Source organism: Pelobates fuscus, chromosome 3 (assembly GCF_036172605.1).
Source record: "Pelobates fuscus isolate aPelFus1 chromosome 3, aPelFus1.pri, whole genome shotgun sequence".
Lineage (NCBI taxonomy): Eukaryota > Metazoa > Chordata > Amphibia > Anura > Pelobatidae > Pelobates > Pelobates fuscus.
This window is the reverse complement of record NC_086319.1, coordinates 256925709-256952521: the sequence shown is the minus strand read 5'-3', so window position 1 is coordinate 256952521 and position 26813 is coordinate 256925709. Positions and strand designations below refer to the sequence as shown.

The 26813-nt window shown below is 41.9% G+C and overlaps 1 protein-coding gene across 3 annotated transcripts in view; it reads right to left on the bottom strand.

Moving 5' to 3' along the window:
• The window catches only part of NCAPH2 (non-SMC condensin II complex subunit H2), a 52006-nt gene that overhangs the window by 21815 nt on the left and 3378 nt on the right, over window positions 1-26813 (bottom strand). For all 3 annotated transcript variants that reach the window (XM_063445483.1, XM_063445482.1, XM_063445484.1), the window contains exons 2-16: window positions 24647-24769; window positions 24227-24328; window positions 10510-10565; window positions 8366-8447; window positions 8120-8188; window positions 7672-7751; window positions 7309-7463; window positions 7127-7219; window positions 4928-5046; window positions 4233-4304; window positions 4042-4111; window positions 3847-3951; window positions 1525-1578; window positions 1230-1297; window positions 643-748 (exon numbers count right to left, since the gene is read on the bottom strand). In XM_063445483.1, the coding sequence (XP_063301553.1) occupies window positions 643-748; window positions 1230-1297; window positions 1525-1578; window positions 3847-3951; window positions 4042-4111; window positions 4233-4304; window positions 4928-5046; window positions 7127-7219; window positions 7309-7463; window positions 7672-7751; window positions 8120-8188; window positions 8366-8447; window positions 10510-10565; window positions 24227-24328; window positions 24647-24754 (1339 nt within the window). In that variant the 5' untranslated portion in view covers window positions 24755-24769. The remainder of the gene's footprint in view (window positions 1-642; window positions 749-1229; window positions 1298-1524; window positions 1579-3846; window positions 3952-4041; window positions 4112-4232; window positions 4305-4927; window positions 5047-7126; window positions 7220-7308; window positions 7464-7671; window positions 7752-8119; window positions 8189-8365; window positions 8448-10509; window positions 10566-24226; window positions 24329-24646; window positions 24770-26813) is intronic.

Here is a 26813-nt window from a genome sequence, read left to right as displayed (position 1 = left end):
CAAAGAGGAGTGGGACAAAATCCCTCCTAAGATGTGTGCAAACCTTGTGGCCAACTACAAGAAACGTCTGACCTCTGTGATTGCCAACACGGGTTTTGCCACCATGTACAAAGTCGAAGGGGTCAAATAATTATTTCACTCATTGACATGCAAATCAATTTATAACTTTTTGGACATGCGTGTTTCTGGATTTTGTTGTTGTTATTCTGTCTCTCACTGTTGAAATACACCTACCATTGAAATTAGACTTCTTTGTCATTGAACAAACATTCAAAATCAGCAGGGGATCAAATACTTTTCCCCCTCACTGTACATGTTTGGATAAAAGCTGATTGGCAGGAGCTCAAGTTACATCCCAGATACAGCTGGCAGTATCTTTGATTTAGCAGCATTTCATGATGAAACTTTGCACAGTAAGCTGAAGTGTTTTTACGGTTTTAATTTAGCCTTTTAGGTCCCATAAGTGTTTTCTACTGTTTACACGTTCTGTGAGTACTGAACATTCACTGCTCTTTATAGATCGAGTGTTTACTTATGTCCAGTGTTACCTGGTATAGTTAAGCCAATGCAATCAGAACCAAGGAAACTACTATCACTTATGTATCAATAACAAATTTCTGAAACATAGAATTCTGGTCTCACCTGCATGGTCATCATGATCCAAACAATTATCATCACGTAGCGGCTCAAAAGGATTAACAGGCTCCTCTTCACTGCCAAATGCTACCACATTTGCAAATTGTGGGTTCTGTAAAGGGAAGTCAATAATTACTGTAGTTATAATGAGGTAGATTAATCAAAGTGTCTGATGGCTCCCCTGGTTTGCACAGTGATTGATCCATTTTTAGTACTTTAGACCATTAATTAGAACAGAACACCTTGATATTATGTAATTTGAGCTATGTTATGAGCTTGCAGAATGAGACTGTTCCCATCTTTTTTTTCTAAGCAGTCTTAGAATAATCCACTCCTTATAATTTCAGAAATATCCCTTTAGTGGCAACCCAAAAGCAGAAACTTTTTAACTTTGTGTCTTTTTGAAGCAATCTTGATTTTAGCCAAGTCCACCGCAGCTACCCAGGTCCTAAAAGTCACTCACCAGTGCAAATCTGGTGAGCCCATGACGCACTTACCATGGGTGAATTTTTCTATTCAACAGGGTGGAATTCTCACTCGCCAATGGCTAAAGGCAGAGTGGAAATTTTGAGCCATGGAATAAACGTTGTTACCTTAATTTTCTGGAGCTGCTTCTGTGCAAGACGGTCTTTAACGTGCTTCCAGTACAACACTTCCATGTCTGCATAAAAGAAAAAAAAAAGAGATACAATATTGATTGGTTTTAAAAGAAGTGAACTTACATGACTTAAGTCCTATGCTACTAGTAGTACCAGGACTTAAAAGTTACTTGTCACTGAAAGCCTAGAGGGTGCATGGCACGTTTACCAGGGATACTTTGCACCATGTAATGTTACTTTTTAATATATCCAGAAATATTTACTAACCATCTAGGCACCTTCCACTTACCTTCAAATGTTGGACCTTTCCTTCTGGATTTTCCTGCGTCTGACTGGTTAAAGTCTGTATAAAGAACAGAAGATGTTTTTCCCCCTTCTTTCAAACATTGCTGCTAATCAGATTCTCTACACCATACTAAACATCACACACGTGCAGATCTAATGAAGGTATAAAATCTAATTTAAGTGCCAACTTCTTTCTACATCACTACAAAAAATAACTCCAATAAATCTACAGTTGTAATATTAACTTGTTCTCATAGTAAAAGCACATGTAACCAATTATTTTCCTTTCTCTGACAAGGTTTTAAATTCTGTTACCTTATAAGCAATTTCGTATTAGTTAAATTTTTAGCAGCATTATAAATATATGTAAAATGTTATATGTTAAGTGAATATATATGTGTGTATTTTGAGGGTTATCTGTAGATTGTGTTAGTGCACCATTAGATATTACACTACCTTAAATCGCTACCATGTACATTGAATACATCATATCACAAAGATACATGATGTATTCAATGTAACATATAGATACTTGCTCACCTCTCCTCCATTCCAGTGCTATCATCTTCAATCTTCGTGGGCGCTACTCTTCATGTAACACCAATCCTCTGCTGCGCATCTAGGCTTCAGTGATTTGCCCTGCTTTTGGACACTTCCTCAATGACACTTCATAACCAGCGTGCCGTAAACCTAGTGACGTCACTCAGTTTCTATACTCTCTAGTGGGAAGTGTTTTCTGCTCTTCAAATGCCTCAGCATTGACTAACAGGTGGGAGAAAAGCCTATTCTATACATTTGCTAGCACAATGTATAGATAAAATTATATGCTCAATCTAATGAGCACATGTAGTACTGCCCTTTAAGGCCAGTGTACCAGAACTGAAAGCATAGCTTACTAAGAGAATTTTTCCAGTTTCACTATTTTCACTTAAAATTTTAAATTCTCTCTGAGTTTACTTTGAATTCTCACTTTAGCTAATAACTATGCATATATTACAGCTAATTGAATCCCAAACAGTGAAGAAGCGTTTTGGTGAATTCCAAGATAAACAGATATGGGTTAAGTATGAGCATGGGAAAAGGGATAGGTCTATGATGCTGAAAGCAGGCACTCAAAAATCATAGGCAAACCTATGTGGCAGAAAATGCCATATGAACCATGCCAGGTTACTTGGAAGTAGGAGAAGTAAGAAACTAAAGCACGTGCAGGAGGGCATAGAAGTACTGACTAAGAGGATTGCTAACTATGGGCTGATTCCAGCAGCAGGTAGCTATGATAACATCAAGTGAGCACATATATACATTGCTGTTTGTATTTCTGTTAGGTAGGTAGTTATGTGATGTGTGTATAGGTAATAAGGCCTTTGTTTTGTTTTTGTGCCTTATAAGGAAGTATTCTTAATGCTATTGCTATTTTATTAAATTCTAATAATTTAACTGAATCCAAGAATCCTCAAAATGGTTAGTATCGTTAAATATATAACCAAAGGTACTTATTAAAGGAACACTATAGCGTTTGGAATACAAACATGTGTTCCTAATGCTAAAGTGCAATACTCACCATTTAAAGGTCCCCCCTTTCCCAGAAGCAAGCAGTTTTCCTGCCTTGCCGTACTGCATCTCTGGCTGAGATGATCAACACTGATAAGGAAGCATTGGGAGGACAGTTTGCATACAAGGCAAATTATTGCACCTCTATGCATAGTGTAGAGACGCTGAACATAGGTCCTGCAAAGATTGCAGGACTGAAATATAGAAGGGCCTCTAATAGCCAACTGAGTGACGACACCAAGATATGTTATTTGGGAAAAATGTGAACACTGCCTTTTCTCGCAAAAGGCAGCATTACATTGAAAAGGCTGCAGGGGCACGCTATATACACCAAAACCACCATGTAAAGCTGTACTGGCTCCCATGACTATAGCGTTCCTTTAAATATATAAGCCAGCCACAATCCATTCTCTGGATAAGCACCATTACAAATAAGCCTATAGAGTTATTTATATTCATATATATTGTATTAATATATGTAAATATTTCTCAATAAGTGCTAAATATATAAAACACATAGTACACATATTAGTTCTTTTCCATCCCATATTTGTCCCTCAGAGCTTCTTTATAAATATAAAAAGTATAACTATATCTAGCACTATCCTTTCATTTATCTAACTTACATACAATAGAAGTAAAATATTAGTTAACAGTTTACTAATGTGAAAGAACAAAGAATTGTCACTTCTCTGGATTTGACAATTTCTATTTAAGCTCCCTTTACAAAAAGAAAAATTGAATCTTTAAATCACGTGGGAAGAATGATACTCACGCGTGGAAGACAGCCATTTCATGAAATCCTGCAGCTTGCAGGGCAGCCTCCTTTTTCTGTTGGACATTCCTTCTACCACACCTCGCGGCAGTGTGTAATGTTTACCTGACGTAGGGAAATGGGAGGCAGAAGCATAAATCAAACATGAGAAGACGGGTCAAGCAAGAAAAAATATCAGATAGACATCTATGGTACCTTTCTTGAATGGCTTTTCTGCACAGGCTTCAAAAGGATCTAGACTGCGCCAGTGGTCTAGAACTTCATTCTGTGGAAAAAGAAGATGGAGAATGAACCAGAGATCAACATGACCCAAGAAACAGCAGCTACTGTGTAGAAAAAAAAAAAAGAAGAAGAAGCAGAAAATAGAAAAGTACATTAGTTTTTACCTGCACGCTAGCGGGTGGATCTTGCAGAGCCACTCTTTCCCGTAGAGCATAGCCTCTCTCTTCAGACTGCATCTGTTCGGCATAACATGAAAATCTCACTAAAAAGTATTTACCTTTACATAACAAATACATTATACAAGCTATCAATAATCATTACATCATGTGCATGGCAACTTGCCATTGGCTGTACATACGGTAGTTCTTCAATTTTTGCAGAACCATTTAAACCCTTCATGACAGAAGTTCGAGAAAGCACTTGCTAAGGCAATAAGTCCTTACAAACCATCAGTCATGAAGGGGCTGACATTGCACCCCCACTTCTGAGTTTTCAATAACAATAAAATAAACCGCCTTTGGGTCTACACTCATACCTATCAAGATGAATTTCTGTGAAGTTCCAATAAAATTAAAAACATTTACATACATATTTTGTAGTAAGAAATATACATAATTCATGCCACTTCTTGTTGTGCCTTGCTCCTTCATCTGCATGCACAAAATCTCTATAAAACTTATTTTGTACATTCACAAGGTAACAACTCCTGGCTGCTTAATCAAAAACAGAAAGATGGCTGTTTGAGTTCTTCAGTTAAGGTGGGGGACACACGACATACTATGTGCTAAACCTGTTTCTGTAAATATTGCTCTTTCTTTTCATAATCTTTGAATTGTAATCCTTCGAGTGACAGTCATACCTTTCTCCTCTCAATACGTTCTGTAGGCTCCATCAAGGCATCTCCAACATCATGGTGATCATCTGCTTCATGATGATCATCCAATGGGACAAATCCACCCCCATCACTGTTATCAGGACCTAGAAGACAAACTGCAGATTGTGACAAGATCCTGTACTGTTCCTTAAGTAAATAAAGAACATGCAGCTTTTGGCTGAATATAGTTTTTTTCCAACATGTTTACTTACTGTCAAAATTAAGCAATTAATTCTCTTTTTGCATCTACAGAAAAGGCTTGATTAAGCTTCTCCCTTTATCAAACCTCAATGCTTTAATGTCTTAAAGACGTTCTATGCCATCCTACACTTAGTGGGCTTTAAATTACATATTATGGTGTGAACAAGCCTGCCTTTCCCCAATCGCTTCCTCTTTTCCTCTCTCACAATCTGTTCTTCTTTCCTTCATAATTGATCTAGTTTTCTTTAAAAACAGAAGACAAAGTAGGGACTATTTAGTCTTATGTATTTTTCCTATGTTTGACCAGTTTTGGAGGTGCTAAATCAGCTCCATTTCCCTCTAGTCAATGCAATTTAACTCAATACTCACCTCTTCTTCTGCTGCTTCATTCTCAGTTCCAACGCCGGTGAAACTAGCGAATTGCATCCTAACAGAATGAGAACTGTTTGTCCATTTGTGTTAGGACACAATTCGGTACTTTTTGTTTGGATTGGAATTTCATTCTAATTAATTCAATTCCGATACAATTTGTGCTGTGGCTGCATCTTGCAGCCACTTAGTAGATAACTCCTAAATTCCCATGGTATTAGGGAGCTATTTACTAAAAGACTGAAAGGACTTTCAGCCAAACTTACCAATACGAAATAAAGATGACTTGGTATTAGTAATTGAGGAAGATTAAAATGTCCCTTCTGCCCCTACTCGCTATAACATGAGTAGGGGCATGTCTACTAAACAGTGAGCAGCCAGTGGCTACTCACTGTTGTAAAAAAGACCTTTTCTAATAAAGTGCCCCTTAGTGTGGCTCTAATAAAAATTTGTAACTGTGGGGAGGTAGTGTCCCCACGAGCACCGCAAGTGGGGTCCACTAAACTAAATGGGGACCTAGTGTCCTCCCTCGGCCCCTACTCATGAGTGGCAGGTGCAGGCCCTAAGAAACAATAGGGGAAGAATAGGGACACCTACTGCCTCCCCTCCCACCACCCATGAGCGGCGGGTAGGGGCCGTAAGTTATAATGGGGACGGGGTACCTATTCTGTGTGTCCCCTACGCCTTCCCTCCCCCCTCCCCCCACTCTTCCAAGCGGTGGGCGGGGGCTCTAAATAACTATAGGCCGGCGGGTGGAGGCTAAATGTAAAAATAACCCCCTCCAAGGTGACTAGGGGTTCCCAAGAGCCTAGTCATCCCCCTTCAAAAAATAAAAGCCTACCTAACCCTCTCACCCTAAATTGTGAAGGAGGAAACAATTAACATCAATACCTGTTAAAAAAATAAATTAAAAAAAAAAAAAATCATACCGACCATTTGATCTCGTTTTTTCAAAAACCTTCCTTTTTCAGCCCCCAAAAAGGGCCAAATAAAAAGTCCCATCAAACTTTTAAAAATAAATAAAAACAAAACACGCCGAAATTTTTGTAAATCCTGATGCTAAAAAAATAATCCATCTTCACCCAGCGAGGGCACCGCGCAGACTGAGCTCCGATGGGTCGGGAAAGGCTTATAAAGCCTTAACACGCCTTGCAATTTGACTCAGAGCACCCGGATTAAACCAATCAATAAGACTGCTCTGATAGGTAAATCTTAAAGCTCAAGATTTGGGGGAGGGGTTATTTTTACATCTAGCCTGTTGCTAAATGTAAAATAACTAGGGCGCCCCCATCACATTGTCATTTAGGGTACCGTTCTTTCCATTGTAACTTAGGGTCCCAACCCACCACCATAAGTCAGAGTAAAAACAAACAAATCAACGGGACAAAACATTCTATTTAAATCTGCTCTTATCACTCTGACTAGAGAACATATGAGTTTAGTAGATAACTAAGACTGCAATATCTATGGCATATCATTGATATGTAAATTCCTCTGTGTCTTCAAAACTCTTGAGCAATATTACCTGCCCATAGCACATACATATACCATCTCTCTAAAATGGGTTTTTATAATGCTATATGATGCATTCCAGGAAAAGTAAGCTATTCTTACCGTCACTGAAGTTCAAGACAACTACAGGAGCAGCACAATCCATGTTCTCTGTCTCCATGTTTTCATTCTGATCTTGCCGTTCTTCCTGCAGAACTGGAAATGTGAAACATGGTAACTGCAGTCAATGGTACTACAATTACAGTCCGTTATCACTGATTTTTTTTTTTTTGTGCAGTATATACCTAGACACTGTGCGACCTCTTCTGTTTGCTCAACTCTGTGCAAGAACTTTGTAGGGGACATCCTGGCTAGTTCCAACATAAATGCTCCACTTGCATGAGGAGTACAGGTATTCATACGGAAATCCTTCCTGCTTGCAAGGACCTCTCCTTTGCGGCTACAGAGGAGAAAGGGTTTATTAGGGTTTATTAGGGTTTAGTTAAATGCAATAGCTTGAGCAAACCATAAACATTAGAAACATTGCCAAAACACAGGAATGAGTGGAAACATGGATCGTCAAGATGGAAAGCACTAGAAATTTCTGGAATTTGTGATACAAGAATACAATATAGTACCACACTAGGTATTTTAGGAAAAGGACTCACCTGCATAACGGGTTACTTTTCTTCTCTACCTCTTCAGGGGGTACCAATGCCATTGGAGTTAAAGGGACAATATTCACACACTTTAGAGAGGGGAAAAAAAAAAAAAATCAGACAAGTTTTTGTCCACAATAAATAAATGTAGATTTAATTCATAAAGTCTAAAAGGCCTCGAAAATAAACCACCTATAGACACAAGAATTAGTGGGGACACACTTAGAGATAGGGTATGTCTAACTACATGTATAATTTCAGAGCAAGGAACATACACAAATAGAGATCAACATAAAATGTGAAATGTACTACAATGGTAAAATAGCTCCTGAAATGCGTCCAGACCCACCCAGACACAAATATGCACTAAGGCTAAAAGCAGTGATGGCACGTACAGATTATACATGTTATAATTTGAATTCAAGCACTAAACAATGAGATATAAAAGAGGTCCTACATTTGGGATCTGATCTCTTTTCATGTCCACGTTGGATTTCTTTGTATTTATATCATCAAGACTAAGAAACTACAAGAGAAGAAAAAAATAAATAAAAAAAAGTAGTGCAAGGATTCACTTTCATAACAAAACAAAAACCTCACAAAAGCCACACTCCTGGCATTACCACCACAACAGAACTTTGTAATGGATATGAGGTTTGGAGTGTTACTTTAAGTCAAGTTGATCAATGCAAATATTTCTTACTTCCTCTTCATCCCTACGATTTGCAAACGTTGCATCATTGTCAACACCATCCGCTCCTACAGATGTCGGCTGCTGGTCCTTCCTGAGAGAAAAGAGTTCAAAACAATAATTTAAAAAAATGGCTTGTTACAAACAACTGTCTTCCTTGCGCACCAGAAGTCACACTTATTTGACCTCATGGACCTCCAGCGTCAAAAAAGATCCCCATGGGAAAGCATTTAGTAATGCTTTACTATGGGCGGTTTTGAATGTGCGCTCGCCTCTGGCCGCGCATGCGCATTCAGCTCCACTTGGGAGCTGACGTCGATGGAGGAGGAGAGGTCACCAGTGCCGAGGGAGCCCGATGCTGGATTAAGGTAAGCAAATAAAGGGTTAATTAACCATTTATTCGCCGCGGAAGGGGCCCTAGTCACCGTTTAGGTGACTAGGGCTCTATAACGTTAGGAATACATATTTGTATTCCTAACACTATAGTGTTCCTTTAAGGCTGCAAAGTCATCCGCACACTCATGCTGGAGAAATCACAACTCACCCGTGTTCCACAAGTGGATTTACAGAGTCAAACAGATCAGATAAATTTAGCAACATGAACCTCATCCATCATCCCCTCTTCACAGTCCCATACCACAGCTAATTTGTGCAGGTAATATGCATTGCACTTGCTACAAATACACACATATAAATATAGATTAATAAATACACACATCACATATATGGTGTACTTAGTAATTAGCGCTTTTGTTTTAAAAAAAAAATAAAGATTTGTCAAAAAAATTATAAAAATAATTTATATTAAGTATACATTGTCAACAAATAGTTGGGTAAATGACACAAGTAATAAAAAAAAAAAAAAATTTTAAAGATACATTAAGACTTTTCCTTTAATATACACTATGCAAATAGGGCTGTTCCAAGGAGTGATATGGGTACTATTTCTACCATTTATGCAGTGATAGGCTGAGAATTTCAGTTGGCATTCTCAGTCTCTCACCAGCTGCCGGCTAAACTTTTCTCACACTGCAGTGCAAAGAAAAAGGAAGCTAGGGGGCAGCAGTAATACCAAACTTTGGGCTAATACCCTTTACTTACTTTACCCAGCGCTGATGTCCCTCAGCACTGGGTCGCGGCTCCTCGCAAAGGCCACGCGCGCGCATTAGACCTCCCCGTCTATAAGCACTGAATCAATGCTTTCCTATGGGGAAAAATCTGACACTAGATGTCCTCATGCAGAGCGTGAAGACGTCCAGCATCAGATACCGGACCAAAGGTCCATTTGGATGCAGGAAGTGCCTCCAGTGGCTGTCTGGAAAACAGCCACCGGAGGCAGACTTGATGTTGTAATGTAAACATTGCAGTTTCTCTGGAACTGCAATGTTTAACATTGCATCACTAAGTGCAATAGGGACACTGCACCCAGACCACTAACACTCCTAACCTATTAACAATTTAGTGTACGTTATCTGGTTAGAGTAAGTGTCCATCAATCTCCTACTTGGTTATCTTCCTATCTGCCCTTGTCTTTTACCAGCCCACTCCTCTCCAGCTATCTATACCCATCTGCTTGCCCCCAACCAAACCTACCATAGAGCCTGCAGTTTGGTCCAGCTGTTAATACTCATTGTGAAGCTTTGCCTTCCATCTAAAGCTTGCTATCTAAACCCTGTGCAATCAACAGCAGTTCTGTCACTGAAAACCATGACATAATATCGAACCCCCACTTCTTTTTAGACATGAAGAGTTTAACTATTAAGGCTGAATAAAATAAGGTAAAGCTCCACACTGAGCACTGTCAACTCGCAGTCCTACAGGTGGTTAAATTTGTGGCGAGATGGAAGCAAGCACAAATGGGCTACATCCTGCCTGTAGAATTCTCTAAACCTTAGTCAGCCAGTATTGCTGCTTGCTTGCTTGTACCACACACCTAAGGACACAGCCTTGAATTTAAAATGTAAGTCAGTATATGCACTGCCACTACACATGTAAATCACCAAATAAAAATTAGCCATGTATAGAATCATGCATTCATTTTGTGATATGAACTAAATCATTCCACACCAGGCCCAGAATGCACCTGCTAAAAGCTCCATGGTTTAGTCAGTGATCTTATTGCGCCTATTATTCATGGTTCCTAAGGAAGCACCTACTTTTTATTAGAAATAAAATCCAAAGCTTGGTACACTAGTGAGTACAGGTATTCCACCTATCAAGAGAGAACAGCAGTTATGACACGATTACAGTAAAACAAAAATCAGACAAAAAACACATCCACACAGCAACTGCTGCAGAAAAAATGCCCTTACTATAGTAGTGAAAATGTTAATTATGTTTAACCCCTTAAAGACACATGACATGTGTGACATGTCATGATTCCCTTCTATTCCAGAAGTTGGTCCTTAAGGGGTTAAAACAGCACAAATAAAAAAAATCACAAAATAAGATTTGATTATGAGACTGGCATGTGACTGTAGCTATCAGTCTTTTCCGAAGGAGAAGACAATGCTGATGTGTGGCTTAATTCACTTTATATATGCTGCTAATAGTGTAAGTTAATTTGCATCAGGGTAACACAATAAAGTGAGAATTGATGTGAATGCAAAGTGAATTTCAAATTTAAGGTCAATGTGACCAAACTGGAAGCATAGCTGGCTTTCACCACCCACCCCCCAATTTGGCTACTTTGACCTTAAATTCGAATTTCACTTTGAATTTCAGACAATTCTCACTTTAGTAAATAAGCTTGCATATATTTTATATCCATAGATATTCTACTCAAGGATTATCTTATTGAAAACACACAACGTTAACAACATAATTATTACATATGGCTGTACATCATAGTAAATTAAACCAATGTATGTATATCTGTGTGTATGTATATGTATATATAAAATCCGAGTGCCCCGCACTCAATTTAACCGGTCTTGTTAGATGCCTCGGTGCAACAGCTCCAGCCACTCAATATATTCCCGAAAGAGTGCACTCAAAGGACTTGAATAAATTTTTAAATAGATACTTTAATGAAGTATTATATTACAAGAAAAATACGGATCAACGTATTTTTCTTGTAATATAATACTTCATTAAAGTATCTATTTGAAAATGTATTAAAGTCCTTTGAGTGCACTCTTTCGGGAATATATATATGTATATATATGATGTGGAATTATTAAAAATCTTTATTGTACTTGTATTGAATTATTGTACTAACTCCATTTTAACTTTATACTGTGACTTCGTCCTCCATTTTGTCCTCCTAACCTGACTTCTTCAATCCTCCATTTTGTCCTCATGACTTAACTTGTTCATTTTAAAACTACATTACGTGACTGAACTTCTCAACCCAATTAATACAGTAGACAAAGACCGTGTTTCCTTCAAGGACAAGTACCAGGAGGTGCTGGCTACTCCTTAAGACTTGCTGGCTACTCCTTAGAGCTTGTAAGATAGTACAGTTTGAAGGCCACAGAACACAGTAGTAATGAAATGTTCTATTCATAAGAGACCTTGCACCTGGACATAAAGCCTGATATCATTGACCGTGTAAAATGACGCTTAGGACCCCCTTGTCCCCCACCCGTGTCCAGAATAATCCCACCTCTGATGGGTGGGCACGGGACTAACCTCTTAATTTTACGAACCAATAGGTAAGACACTAACCCCGTCACTTAACAATTAATCCAATTGATGATGTTTATTTGCTGATATTCTAATAATCAATGATGACGCAAAATGCCTCTTAAAAGGGCCTGCGCGCCCGCTTTTACTTCACTTGCCAATAAACTTTCTCGAAGTTATTTTAACCTGAACCTCGTGTGTCAGACTTAATTACTTCAGCGTATATACGCAATTTAATTTTATTGATTTGGACAGGAACAGATAGACTTTGAACATTTTGGTTTACTTTCAAAAAGTACCATAACAACTTGGCGCCCAACGTGGGGCATCGGGCTATGTCCGGCCGGTGAGCCGTCCTAAGGAAGACAAGGGTGGACGGAGGAATCCAGGGGGAAGGAAGGGAGATTGATCACCTCCAGATACACGGTAGAGACTTCTGCAGAGCCACCGGTACGTTCCGGCCCCTTTGATTGACCCGTCCACGTGTCTGTGACTGCTTCCCGGGAGGACATCAAAGACAGGTAATATCTTGCCCGGTGTCTCGTTACTCACTTGTTTACCTGCATTTTAGTCTATCTGTTGCCTGGGTGTGTTTGAATTGTGTTTGAATTGTTTGCCTGTTTCCCCATTTTGAGATAAAGGGGGGGTGGACCTGCAGGGGACTTGCCTGGGGTTCTGTCTTGCTTGTTTTCCCCTTTTTGGGATAAAGGGGGGTGGACCTGAGGGGACTTGCCTGGGTCTTCTGTGTGTCTGTCTGTTTGTATTTTACCCCTTTTTGGGATAAAGGGGGGTTGACCCGTGGATGTGTTCCTGGGGGGTCTTCTGTTGCCTGTTTTACCTCTTTTAGGAACCACGGTGCTGTGGTTGTAAGGAAAAAGAGGGGTTGACCCGTGGATGTGTTCCTGGGGGGTCTTCTTTGCCTGTTTACTTCTTTTAGGAGCCTCGTGGCTGTGGCTGTAAGGAAAAAGAAGTTTGTGGAACTGTGGGATCTGTGTAGAATCATAGTTTCCTGTGATCCAAGTTTGTGTCACTTTGATAGCCTAGCTAGCTTCACTGTACGCGTTCGGACTATCCAGCTCTAGTTGAGTTGGGGACGTCCTGACCCGGACCATCCAGCTCTAGTTGAGTTGGGGACGTCCTGACCCGGACCCTTCGGCTCTAGTTGAGCTGAAGGTCCACTGATTATTTAATCGTGGTAGGAGACTTAGCCTTGTGGCAGGGGACTTTGTTTCCTGGGGGAATTCAGGCAGGTATTGCTTGTTTTTCGCATCACGTGGTAGTGAGACTTATAAGTGGGTTTTATAGGGGCACTACGGGAGTGAGGATAGACGTGGCCACATTCTTGTGGACTGCAGAGTAGAGGGAGGCTGGAAAGGATTTCGGACCGGTGTTAGCTGTTATCCTTGGCCGCTGGTAGTGAGACTTATGAAAGTCGTTCTCCGAGCGGGGACACTACGAGGTTGAGAAAGGTGACTTTGGAGTAAGCACATGTAGAAGGAAAGGGATTATTGTTGATTTTATTTGAACTGTAATGCATGCACTGTATTTCAATTGTATTGTTGTCTTGTCTGTTTTATTAGGAGTCTCATGAACTCCTGTGTCTGTCTCTAAGGATTTTTCCTTGCCTTTCATCTTTTCTAAACTTCCTATATTATTATACTATCCACTCCCATTTCTCTTGAAAGAGAAGTGATTGGTCACACACTTCTCACCTCGCTCCAATCCGTGTCTACCACCCCGGGTAGGCGGATTCAGTGACTAGTCTACGTTTTGGGAAGACGCACCTGAGAAAGTCCCACGATTCTCGGGTGGCAGTCGAGCATTGTAGACGTTCTTGTTCAGTTTTCCTTCTCTCTCCCTATATCTAGGACGCTGGTATAGGGGTAAAGGGATTATGGGACAGGATTTAAGCAAGCCCAGTAAGGGCTGGTTAGCATGTGATTTAGTCGAAGACAGAGAGGGTGAGGAAATGGTTAAAGGTGTTGAAAAGATTGCAAAAGTATGTAGAATTGCTGTACCGACATGTGGAAGATTGCAACCAGAAAGTTGGCGTAGGTTACTGACAGAAAAGAAAGGCAAACTTACAGATAATGGTTTATTAAAGACTGCTGAAGCATGGTATAGAGTAGCGAAGGCTATTCAGCTAGAAGGTTGGGTTGAGGAAGAGATAAATCACAAAGGTGTGAAATTGTTTGTGTATCATAATAATTGTGTTGCTGGGGTCTATCCTCAGCCAGCGCCCAAAACCGGCGCCCAGGGAATGTCTATCCCCAAGGTTCAGTCAGCAATTAGTGATAGCCAGCTGACTATGTTCCCCACTCCCAATACCCATCCCATCACCTCCCCTGTCTGCCCGGTCCTGAATTCTGATGGATCTTTCTTTTCCCCTGCCCCATCTTTAACATTCCCATCATCCTCATCCATCCCTACGCTACCTGCTATACCTTCCCCTAACATTTCATCTGCCATTCCTGCCCTACACTCTCTCTCTGTTCATGACCCCCTCCTCTCTTCTTCCACCCAACTAACCACCTCCTCCGCCCTTGCCCCGGCTCCTCCCTCTACACCCACCCCTACCAATCCCTCTCCGTTCCCTCCCATCTCCACCCCAGCTCAATACCCCACCTCCTTCCCCTCCCCAGCCTGGCCCTACCCCTTCCCATATCCCATGGCCCTGCCCTATCCCGGATATCCACTCCCCACTCCCCAAGCCACGCCCCAGGTTCCGGTCATGCCCAGTCCGGCACAGTCTGCCCCGGATGTGCCCTCTTCCAACATGGCCGCCACTTCTTCCCTTAACCCTAATGTAGTACCTTCTCCGGCCACCAATATGGCGGCCCCCAGTTCGGCCCTGATGCCGGTAATTCCCGGTGACTACCTATCCCCAGGTTATGACTCGCTAGCCACCCCTGCATCTGGGGCTCGTTCCCAACCACCGATCCTTTCACCTCATTCAGGCCCTGCACCACGCAAAAGAGCCAATATCATAGAATTCGATGATGACGAGATGGACAGGGTGTCCCATGTCTCATCGGAGCTTGCCGCGGGAGCCCCAACTCATCGTTCTATCGATGACCCCTTTGGCCACAAGGGTCGGGGAGAACAGGCCCCTCCTAAATATGTTGCTTTCAATCCCACTCAAGCTAGTGCTCTAATGAAATCACTCCCTGACCCAGAAAAACAGCCTATGCCCTTCTACCGAGGGATAGTTCAAATTCAAAAGACTTATTCCGCAGCATGGCGTGATCTACTGAGCATTTGTGCTATAAAAGCAGGGGATGCATATTGGCCAAGCATGGCCCGACACCTCAGTACGGATCTGCTCGGCAGTGACGTTGATTACCCCTCCGGAGTAACTTTTTGCACCCAATTAAGAGAATGGGCTAAGGACAAACTTGCGGATCAGGCTGCTGGCCTTACTGATGTTATTCAAGATAAAGGAGAATCAGTGGAAAGGTTTCATGCAAGGCTGTATCAAATGTTCACAGATTTGGGGTTTGATCTTACTGACAAGATTCATTCACAAATGCTGTCAGGTGCGTTTGTCCAAGGTGTTAAAGACTCTATACGCAAGGGAATCATTGCTGCACGTCCTGAATACAAGGTTGTTCCCTTGGATACCCTGCTTTTAGTTGCTAGAGGTCTGGAATCTGTTCAGACCCCAAGAAGACCCAATCCAGCTCCACTCATGGTGGCCCGCGCTACCCCCATCACCTCTGGCACCAAGGGTGCCAAGCTAGAGGATGTAACTTGTTTTAATTGTGGGGCTCAGGGACACTACAGAAGTGATTGTCCGGAACCTAAAAAGGAACCTGGGGCACCCAGAAAGTTCTCTAAATCTGCCCCAGGCCCCAAGACCGAGAAAAAGATTCCAATTATTGAAGAACCAGATGATTAGGAAACTGGCAAGCCTGTGTCTGTAATCCCTGTAATGGCAGCGTCTACAGGGGATAAGGGAGGGCCACTTGCCACAGTGACTTTGCCCATTGAAGACCATCCTACTACATTTCTAGTTGACACAGGTGCAGCCCGTAGTGTTCTACGAGAACAAGACCTGCCAGACCCATCCTTCCTGTCCAGTATTGATGTCTCTTGTGTTGGAGTGGATGGCCAGCCAAGACGTAGCCCTTTAACAACTCCACTACGAGTTGGCTCTAGCCTGCTTGCTCGCTTTGTAGTATCCTCCACATGCCCCATTAACCTGTTAGGTGCTGATGTTCTCTCACGCCTGCAAGCATCCATCACCTTTACCCCGGATGGGCAGGTAGAAATGTTTACACCTCTGTCTGTATCAGACACTTCAGCCCTATGCTCTTTGCCTCTGATGCTGCATATAGAAAAGCCCCGTGAGGAGGCAGCAGAATTAAGGTCCAATTTCCCAGAGGAATTAAAAACACAGGTGCCCGCTAAGTTATGGTCCTCAGGCCCAGAGGACATAGGTCACCTAAATGTTCCCCCTGTGGTGGTAAAGCTTATTTCAGGAGCTAAGTTACCAAGAAAACCACAATATCCATTAAAACCAGCACAGTCTGCTGCAATTTCTGTCCACATCAAGGCACTCTTGGGGAAGGGTGCCCTTGTCAAATGTAAATCTGAATGCAACACCCCGTTATTTCCTGTGAAAAAGAAAACTCCAAAGGGTGAGCCAGAGAAGTACAGGATGGTTCAGGATCTCCGTGCTGTTAATGAAGCTACCGTCCTGGACACCCCTCTTGTACCAAATCCTCATACTCTGCTCTCCGGAGTCCCACCATCTGCAAAATTCTTCACAGTTATTGACCTGGCCAATGCCTTTTTCAGTGTCCCACTGGACCCATCCTGTCAATACCTGTTTGCTTTCACTCATGAAATGCAACAGTATACCTGGACTGTCATGCCCCAAGGGGCACAAAATTCTCCAAGTCAATTTGCTAAGGCCATGGGCACCATCCTTGACCCATGGCAAGCTGAGCACCCAGAAGTTGTCCTACTTCAGTATGTGGATGATCTACTGCTGTGTGGAGATGATATTCCCACTACTGAAAGGTGTTCAATCAGTCTTCTTTCCTATTTGGCAGAACAGGGATGCAAAGCTTCACTCATCAAGCTACAATTCTGTCAATCTTCAGTGATCTTCCTTGGACATTGCCTATCTCAAGGTACCAGACATCTTACTCGGGACCGGGTAAGAGCTGTTCTGGACATTCCACCTCCGAGGACTTCAAAGTCTCTTCATGCCTTCCTAGGCCTCATTTCCTACTGCAGAGCATGGATCCCAGAAGCCTCTCTGCTTATGCAACCTCTCTATGACGCTCTTAAGTCTGACCCGTTTTGTCTGACCAATGACGCCCTGGACAATTTCGATGCTTTAAAACGTGCCATTGCTTCAGCTCCTGCCTTGGGCCTACCTGACTACTCCAAACCTTTCAAATTATTCGTCTCTGAAAGACAAGGCCATGCTACAGGAGTCCTCACCCAAACTAATGACTCAAGAGGCCGCCAGAGGCCTATTGGATATTTCTCATGTCAACTGGACATTGTGGCCAGAGGGACTCCTTCCTGTCTCAGGGCTGTTTTTGCTGCGAGAGAACTCATAGAAAGAACCTCAGACCTGGTCCTTGGCCACCCTCTGGTTGTTTTGGCCCCTCACGACATTTCTGCCATCATCAACCAAGTCCAGCTCAAGCACGTGTCTCCAGCCAGACATCTGCGCTTACAGTGTCATCTTCTTTTGCCTGACAACATTTCCATACAAAGATGTCAAGTGCTTAATCCGTCCACTCTTCTTCCACTCCCTGAGGGGGGTATCTATTATGGATTTATCACGGATGAAACCTACATTCACCTGCTCTGTGGATGTATCAAGAAAGTCATGCATCCACATTTGACATTTTATGAAGGCGAAAAACCTCTCTGTGAAGGCCCAGATCACGCCTTCTGCACCATGTGGTACAAACCGAACATTACTCCTGAACCTTGCTATGAAGATGAGCTTTACCACCGGACCGATGTAAAGCTCACTGCACAAGACTTCTATTGTGACTCTGAAGGCAATAGCATGGTCTTGATCCAGCTACCTCAACAACTTAACTACCTTTACCGTCATTGGGATACTGCTATCCCACATATTCCTGTTACCAAGTTGAAGACAAGGTCATGGAATGATCTTGGGCCCATGGCAAAACTATGGGCCACCATGAACGAAGAACAGCTACAGGAAAATGGTATTGTCAAATACCCAACAACTGACCTTCTAGAAGCATGGCCACGCCATTTCCTGGAAAAGGAATTCCATGATCTGGTCATAAAGAATGATTATGACCCAGAAACACCTCATGACTGTTTTGAACAGATGAAAATGGAAACAGTGCACTTACCAACTGTGCATGAGAACCCATTACCAGATCCGGATTTTACCCTGTTTGTGGACGGATCGAGATATGCCGATGAAGGAGGAACATATCACACAGGATATGCCGTAACCACAACAGATGAAGTAATTAAATCATCATCCTTACCGCCAGCAATGTCTGCGCAAGAAGCTGAATTACAGGCTCTGACTTCAGCATGCAAAATTTCCGAAGGAAAACGTGCCAACATCTATACAGATTCAAGATATGCTCTGGGTGTGGCACATGACTTCGGCCTAATTTGGAAGACTAGAGGATTTCTTACCACCGCCGGTACACCAGTCAAACACAGCACTGCAATCAAGGAGCTAATGGATGCCCTCCTACTCCCCAAAGAAGTGGCCGTTTTGAAAGTTAAGGCCCATGGGAAATTGGATACAGATGAAGCAAAGGGCAACCATTTGGCTGATCAAGCTGCTAAGTTAGCGGCCAGGGATCTGCAGGAAGTGGATGAAGAAGTGTCCGGACAAGAAGAAGAAGAAGAAGAAGAAGTCCCTATTTTTGCTTTGCAAACTCTTCCTACTGATTTGCGAATCTTACAAGAACAACAAGCTGCAGTCACCCCTGAGGAAATCCAGAAATGGAAAAAGAAAGGAGCTGTCCAAAAGGACGGAATATATTACAACAACTTCAAATTTTGTCTTCCCAGAAATTTATACCCAGCAGTGGTCCAATGGGCACATGGGCCTGCACACCTGTCAAAAGAACTGATGGCCGCCCTCATACAGAAGTATTATGAAGCACCCGGAATCACAACATTGATAAGCAACTTCTGCAAAGCCTGTGTTATTTGTGCAAAATGCAACCCGGGAAGACCAGTCAAGGTGCCTGCAAAGAACCTGGCAAAGCCCATGTACCCCTTCCAACGAATTCAAATTGACCACATCCAAATGCCCAAGAGTGGGCCCCATGAATATGCACTAGTAATAGTGGACATGTTCTCAGGCTGGCCAGAAGCCTACCCAGTGGCCAATATCACTGCAAAGACAACCGCAAAGCGCCTAATTACAGATATTGTATGCAGATTCGGACTCCCAGAAGTCATTGAGAGTGATCAAGGCCCAGCCTTTACAGCAACTGTGACTAAAGAAATTTGGACTGCTCTAGGGGTGACTCTAGCCTTCCATACCCCTTACCACCCACAAAGTAGTGGTAAAGTGGAGCGCATGAATGGCACTCTAAAAACCAGAATGTTAAAAATGTCACAAGAAACAAAGATGCCCTGGCCAGAAAGCCTACCAATAGCTCTATTCAGTGTTAGGCACACACCTAGAGGGAAGCATTCACTGTCCCCATATGAGGTTCTATTTGGGACAGCACCCAGACTAGGTTGTTATTATCCGCAGCAGTTGCAACTCCAATCAGATGTTTTAGTAGACTATGTAACTGAACTTGCAAATGTCCTAAACAAAATACATGCCCAAGTTTTCTCTTCAATTCCAGATCCCGAATTGGATACAGGTTCCCATAACCTACTCCCCGGAGATTGGGTCCTGGTTAAGAAGTTTGTGCGGAAAAATACCCTAGAACCGAGATTTGACGGTCCATTCCAAGTTCTCCTGATTACCGCAACCTCCGTCAAATTGGCCGGTAGGCCAAATTGGATCCACGCTTCCCACTGCAAGAAATCTCCTGCCCCAGAGGAGGCGAATATCGCACAAACATGTATCTCTGGTACATCTTCCCCTTAATTAGCCTTATGAAGGCCCAGCAAGTAGCCATTACCAAAGACATTAGTGGGTACACCTTCTGGTATAATTCATCATGCACCCAGGTGGCTACTTATACCTTTGACTACTGTGATATTGTAGAATGCCCATTTCCCACACCACAAATCCAGAGCATCTATAGAGATATCCCTCATTCGAAAGACCCATATGTTTGTGTAGTTGACAAGCAATGGGGGCACAATTGTGACCATTGGGGGGCGGCGGGGTGGAATGCCGGGCCTGCCTGGGGTTACAAACCAAAAAGTGCCATAGCTAAAGTAGATGATCGTGGTAGATCGCTTCTCCAGAGAATGACTTTGAGAAAGCCTGGGGGGAGCACACCAATGAAATTAATCCTTAACATTGAGCACCCAAGCCCAACAGATGCAGACCAGTATGTGATGGGAATGTACTGGAAAAGGGGTTCCTACCAGAAATTAGGGCATTTCTACCTCAAAGATATGTGCAACTCTTCTGAGTGGCAAGGGGCCACCCATATGGTCCCTAACCCATTAAAACCCCATATCCAGACCTTTCAGGACATGATGGCCATTGCTAACCCCACTTTTGAAGATACCATGGCCGCTGAAACAGGTTTTAATGATGTAAATTTATGGTTAGAATGGATGAAATATAATGCTAATAAGCATAATAGAACCGCATGTTATGTGTGTGGAGGTGCCCGGCCTCACCTGGGTACCGTACCTTTAATCCTACCCGTAGATATAGAAGAATGTGTTTTAAGCCTTTTTGCCTATCACTATAATTTTAACAGGTCCATATGTATTGCATGGACAAAGGAGTATCCTCTTCTAGCCAAAGACGTCAAACCCCCTGATGGTATTACTGTATATAAAGGTAATTACACTTGCTATGCCATGTACGATGGTATTGGTAAATTTGTAGGTAACTTTTCCAAAGGCTATTGTTCTACATACAGAACTGTCCCTGTACGTTTGCTACAACATCACACTAGGTCACTAGGGGACATTTATTGGTTGTGTGGGGATTTACAGCTAAGATCCAGAATGGACACAGAATGGTGGGGAGAGTGTACTTTGACTAAGGCCATTATGCCTATACATATTATTTCTGACACACACCTCAACACCCATGAGTTCAGCCACACTAAGGTTAAACGTGACGCCCCAGTGAAAGGAAGTTTTGATCCTCATGTATATATTGATGCCATTGGAGTGCCCAGGGGGGTGCCCAATGAGTTTAAAGCTAGGGATGAAGTTGCTGCAGGATTTGAATCAATTTTTACCATAGTTACCGCAAACAAGAATCTAAATTGGATAAATTACATTTATTATAATCAACAGCGTTTTGTCAATTACACCAGAGACGCCCTCCAAGGGTTGGCCGAACAGTTGCAGGCCACATCCCAAATGACTTTCCAGAATAGAATGGCCCTAGATATGATCTTAGCCGAAAAAGGAGGGGTTTGTAAGATTTTGCCCGACACTATGACATGTTGTACCTACATCCCAGAAAACACAGGCCCTAATGGTAAAGTCACACTAGCTATAGAAAAATTAAATGACCTGTCTGAAGAGTTAAAAAGGAATTCTGGGATAAAAGATCCCTGGGAAAGATGGTTTGGTTGGATGACAGGATGGCAAAAGGCTTTAATACAGATTGGTATGGCTATACTAATTTTTCTTTTTATTTTTGCTCTTCTCTTTTGTTGTGTCCTCCCATGTCTGAGAAAATCCCTCATGAAGACTGTTGACCAAGCAGCACCCACTTTGACCCATCTCGAAGTTGATGACCAAGAATTCCAAGACATCAACTCACCCTGTCTGCCGCTGCAAACATTCCCTTTTGTTGATAAAGTGCAGGAATTCTAGGAAGGGACTAGCTCAGGGACAGCATCTGTCAGTGAATGGTAAAGGCCCCATGTGGAGAAGTGGTGGGTTAGCTGCCATGGGATACCCTTGGGTGTGAAGCGTTCGAGAGCCATACTGACGGATGGTTAGCCTATTAGGGTCAGATCTAGGGACAGCCTTGCACTTTGCATTAACACCTAGCTAGCGGCCACGGGGTTTCTGTGCCTTTGGGTTAACACGTCTTCTGATACTAATATAATAAAGTTTTATCTCTTAGAATCTAACATTTCATAGGGGGGACTGATGTGGAATTATTAAAAATCTTTATTGTACTTGTATTGAATTATTGTACTAACTCCATTTTAACTTTATACTGTGACTTCGTCCTCCATTTTGTCCTCCTAACCTGACTTCTTCAATCCTCCATTTTGTCCTCATGACTTAACTTGTTCATTTTAAAACTACATTACGTGACTGAACTTCTCAACCCAATTAATACAGTAGACAAAGACCGTGTTTCCTTCAAGGACAAGTACCAGGAGGTGCTGGCTACTCCTTAAGACTTGCTGGCTACTCCTTAGAGCTTGTAAGATAGTACAGTTTGAAGGCCACAGAACACAGTAGTAATGAAATGTTCTATTCATAAGAGACCTTGCACCTGGACATAAAGCCTGATATCATTGACCGTGTAAAATGACGCTTAGGACCCCCTTGTCCCCCACCCGTGTCCAGAATAATCCCACCTCTGATGGGTGGGCACGGGACTAACCTCTTAATTTTACGAACCAATAGGTAAGACACTAACCCCGTCACTTAACAATTAATCCAATTGATGATGTTTATTTGCTGATATTCTAATAATCAATGATGACGCAAAATGCCTCTTAAAAGGGCCTGCGCGCCCGCTTTTACTTCACTTGCCAATAAACTTTCTCGAAGTTATTTTAACCTGAACCTCGTGTGTCAGACTTAATTACTTCAGCGTATATACGCAATTTAATTTTATTGATTTGGACAGGAACAGATAGACTTTGAACATTTTGGTTTACTTTCAAAAAGTACCATAACATATATATATATTTATTTTTTTGTGTGAGGCACGTTACTTGTATTTATTTCCCCTTTCTCTTACCTTTATGTTACACGTGAATCTTTTTTCCTGCTCTACATGTTCAGACACTTTTGGTGCTGATGCTAGCACAGTTTTGTTTTTTTATACACATATAATGGTTACTACAGTTGCAACAGGGAGCTTTATAGTATTTGCTTTTATGAATGGGATGATGGCTACGTCATAGTCTACCAACAATTCACGACAGTGAGGTCATTAATAGGTCACACAGCAACTTTATCGGGGGGGGGGGTGGTGTGTGTGTGTGTGTGTGTGTGTGTGTGTGTGTGTGTGTGTGTGTGTGTGTGTGTGTGTGTGTGTGTGTGTGTGTGTGTGTGTGTGTGTGTGTGTGTGTGTGTGTGTGTGTGTGTGTGTGTGTGTGTGTGTGTGTGTGTGTGTGTGTGTGTGTGTGTGTGTGTGTGTGTGTGTGTGTGTGTGTGTGTGTGTGTGTGTGTGTGTGTGTGTGTGTGTGTGTGTGTGTGTGTGTGTGTGTGTGTGTGTGTGTGTGTGTGTGTGTGTGTGTGTGTGTGTGTGTGTGTGTGTGTGTGTGTGTGTGTGTGTGTGTGTGTGTGTGTGTGTGTGTGTGTGTGTGTGTGTGTGTGTGTGTGTGTGTGTGTGTGTGTGTGTGTGTGTGTGTGTGTGTGTGTGTGTGTGTGTGTGTGTGTGTGTGTGTGTGTGTGTGTGTGTGTGTGTGTGTGTGTGTGTGTGTGTGTGTGTGTGTGTGTGTGTGTGTGTGTGTGTGTGTGTGTGTGTGTGTGTGTGTGTGTGTGTGTGTGTGTGTGTGTGTGTGTGTGTGTGTGTGTGTGTGTGTGTGTGTGTGTGTGTGTGTGTGTGTGTGTGTGTGTGTGTGTGTGTGTGTGTGTGTGTGTGTGTGTGTGTGTGTGTGTGTGTGTGTGTGTGTGTGTGTGTGTGTGTGTGTGTGTGTGTGTCCGTTGCCAGAAATGTCCTGACTAAAGTTTCATCTGACATTTTTTTATCAGCAAAGTATGATTTAGGCACCTCCTCTAAAAAGGAGTCTTTGGCTGATTGCACACATGGAAAAAGCCTTAAGTTTTAATTTTCAAGACTCCTAAATATTTGTCAGGTCCCTTCTGGCCTTTCCAGTCTCGTTTATAATCATACATCGAGGGTGCCCAGCGTGGATAAATAAACACTACTGCAGCTAGCACAGTTTCTTCTGGTACATAATGCTCAATGACATTTACCTTTTTACTGTAAATACAAGCAGACCCCTGAATTAACAGTGCTGCCTCTGCAAAGTTCATTGTGGTTTTACCTCCATCAAAGGAAATGCAAATTTGATCTAGCTGTCAATGAAAAAAATAAAAAGATATAAAACAAAATATTTGTACATCACAGATACACAATAAGGAGATGTGACTGTTTGGAAAGGAAAATAGTAAAAACCAAGTTTATTTTCTACATTTAAAATGAATTTTCTAAAGATATATTTTAGTACAATATAGATCAATAATAATCTATTTTGCCAACTTCAAGTGATAGTTTTAAGGTGCATTGTATCTATGATAAGAATGCTCAAATCTGCTCTGGAAAATATTTACAAATTCAGACACTTGCATCCTACACAAATTAGATCTGTCCACAAATGTCAGATACAATCTTACCTCGTCTAGGTATTCACCAAGCTGAGCTGCAACATCCACTTCCCAGTTTTTTGTTAGATCCCGTATCGGTTGTAGGAGATGAGTGAAACGAGATTCGGCGTCTTCCATTTTTTAAGACCTCACCTAAAATGAGATAAATGAGATCATGTAAGTGCACTGGAACATTTTAACCAGTCTGTCAAAGAAAATCCTTATCTAGCCATCCAATACCCTTTGTCAAGGGAACAGGTATCAACGATGTAGTGATTAACAAATTTACAAAATTTACAAAATTCCCCGCCTCCCGTCTGGATTGGAGGCAGGGAATTTAATCGGAACGAATCAGGATGGAAGTCACCAATTGAGAAAGCCGAGAGAAATCGGCGAAACGCGTTTTGGACAGCTACCAGTATATTGTATGTATTTTATTGATTTTAAATGTTTATGTAATAAACCGTTATTGGATCACATACATCTGGTATATCTTCTATCCTGCTGAAAGAGGGAAGGAGTCATCCCCCAAAAAAGGACTCACGGGCTAATATACTCAGAGCCAGGTCATAGGCTCTTATCCAGGTGAGAAGCAATCTTCACCTTTATTTATACATTATATAATGTTATCATAAGGATTTCAACACCAGGGCGAATGTTCCCTGTTTTCTTCTGTTCTTTTTGAGGAACACACTGCAATTGGATTAAAGACTACCCAAACATCTTACATACCCTTAAGAAATTGCTGGGGAGTAATCAATGATGTAGTGGTTATATGGCTTGAGGAAACAAAAGTTTACATAGGGAAATATTGTATCATTGTCAAAAATGCCTCTTGTATTTTAAGGATAGTGTCCTTACTACTAATGTTTACTGTAAAGTCAAGCTGCAAATATCTGAGTTAATGTGGAGAGAGACTAGGCTTCAGTCTCTCTTAGTGCAAATGATATGTTAATGGCAGAGTTAGACAAGAGGTCTAGTCAGAAATAGGTTTTTGTTATTCTTCGGTCCATCTCACCACTGTGTCCGGTTGACAGACATAATCAGCTGCTACTCTTGCAGACAGCACTAGGAGTGTTCCTACAAAGGGACGCTTGCCTGTCACCTTCGTCAGTGAGCTTCCTCCCAGCATTCAGATTTATGTTTTGTTCTTTAAATAATACCCTCTCTCTGTCCACCCTTGCACCACCACTCCCTCTTTCCCTTGCCAGCTCAGAGCACATGCATACACTCTGAGCCTAGAGATTAGTCCAATCATATGCTTCTCTATGAGAAGCATTTGACTTGTCCACAGAGTGGGCAAAACTGTGACGGATGCAAGGGAAGCTTCGTCACCCACTGGATGTCAAGTTAATTTTTAACTTATATTAATAGGGCAATCAATTTGGAAGTAGGTGCAGGAACCTGAACAGAGAGGCTGTATTACAAAATTATTACAAAAATGATTAGCGATAATACAAAATAGTGGTAGAGTAACCCTCTAAGTGATGCTTGATATCTCTCGAATTGCTTTTTAAACAGCAATAAATCCCTTCCTTAGAAAAAATGACTATCATACATTGTGCTCCATTCTTGGATTCTGCTAATATGATCAATTACAGCCTGCTGACATGTGGCAAGAGGATATATTGGTGACTAAGTAAGGTCACCATAGAAGCGGATAACGTGCAACTGCCATGATTGCTATCAATTACGTATGCTGGCAGAAGGCACAGATAGAAAGTGTGTTGAGAGTATAAGGATGTACCAATAGAGCCAACAAGATCGCTCTCAAAAATGTGATATCTTAGTCAATAGCAGAAAGTTATGCCAAAAGACAAATTGTGATACACTAAACCAGAGCTCAAAATTTCAATTCTTCCCTAGCAGTTGGGGAGTGAAAAATCAGCCCTGGCAAGTAAAAATTCACTCCTGATCACTGTGCGATTGAGTCCTCAGGCTTCTTGTGGCAAGTAACATTTAGGCATGGCAAAGAGTAAACGGCTTTTAGCCATGTGCAATATGTGCTCTTTACTCTCCAAAATAATTAAAGATTCTCTGTGTTGATGGTGGATCGAAATAAAAAAAGTTAAAAAAACAAGCACATTTAAATATTTGTTTGCTTCCCTTTTGTACATTATGATTATCTTACGTTTTATCAAATAGGAAATCAGTAGTTGATATATATTTATAGATTCCCTAAAAAGATAGGGAATTC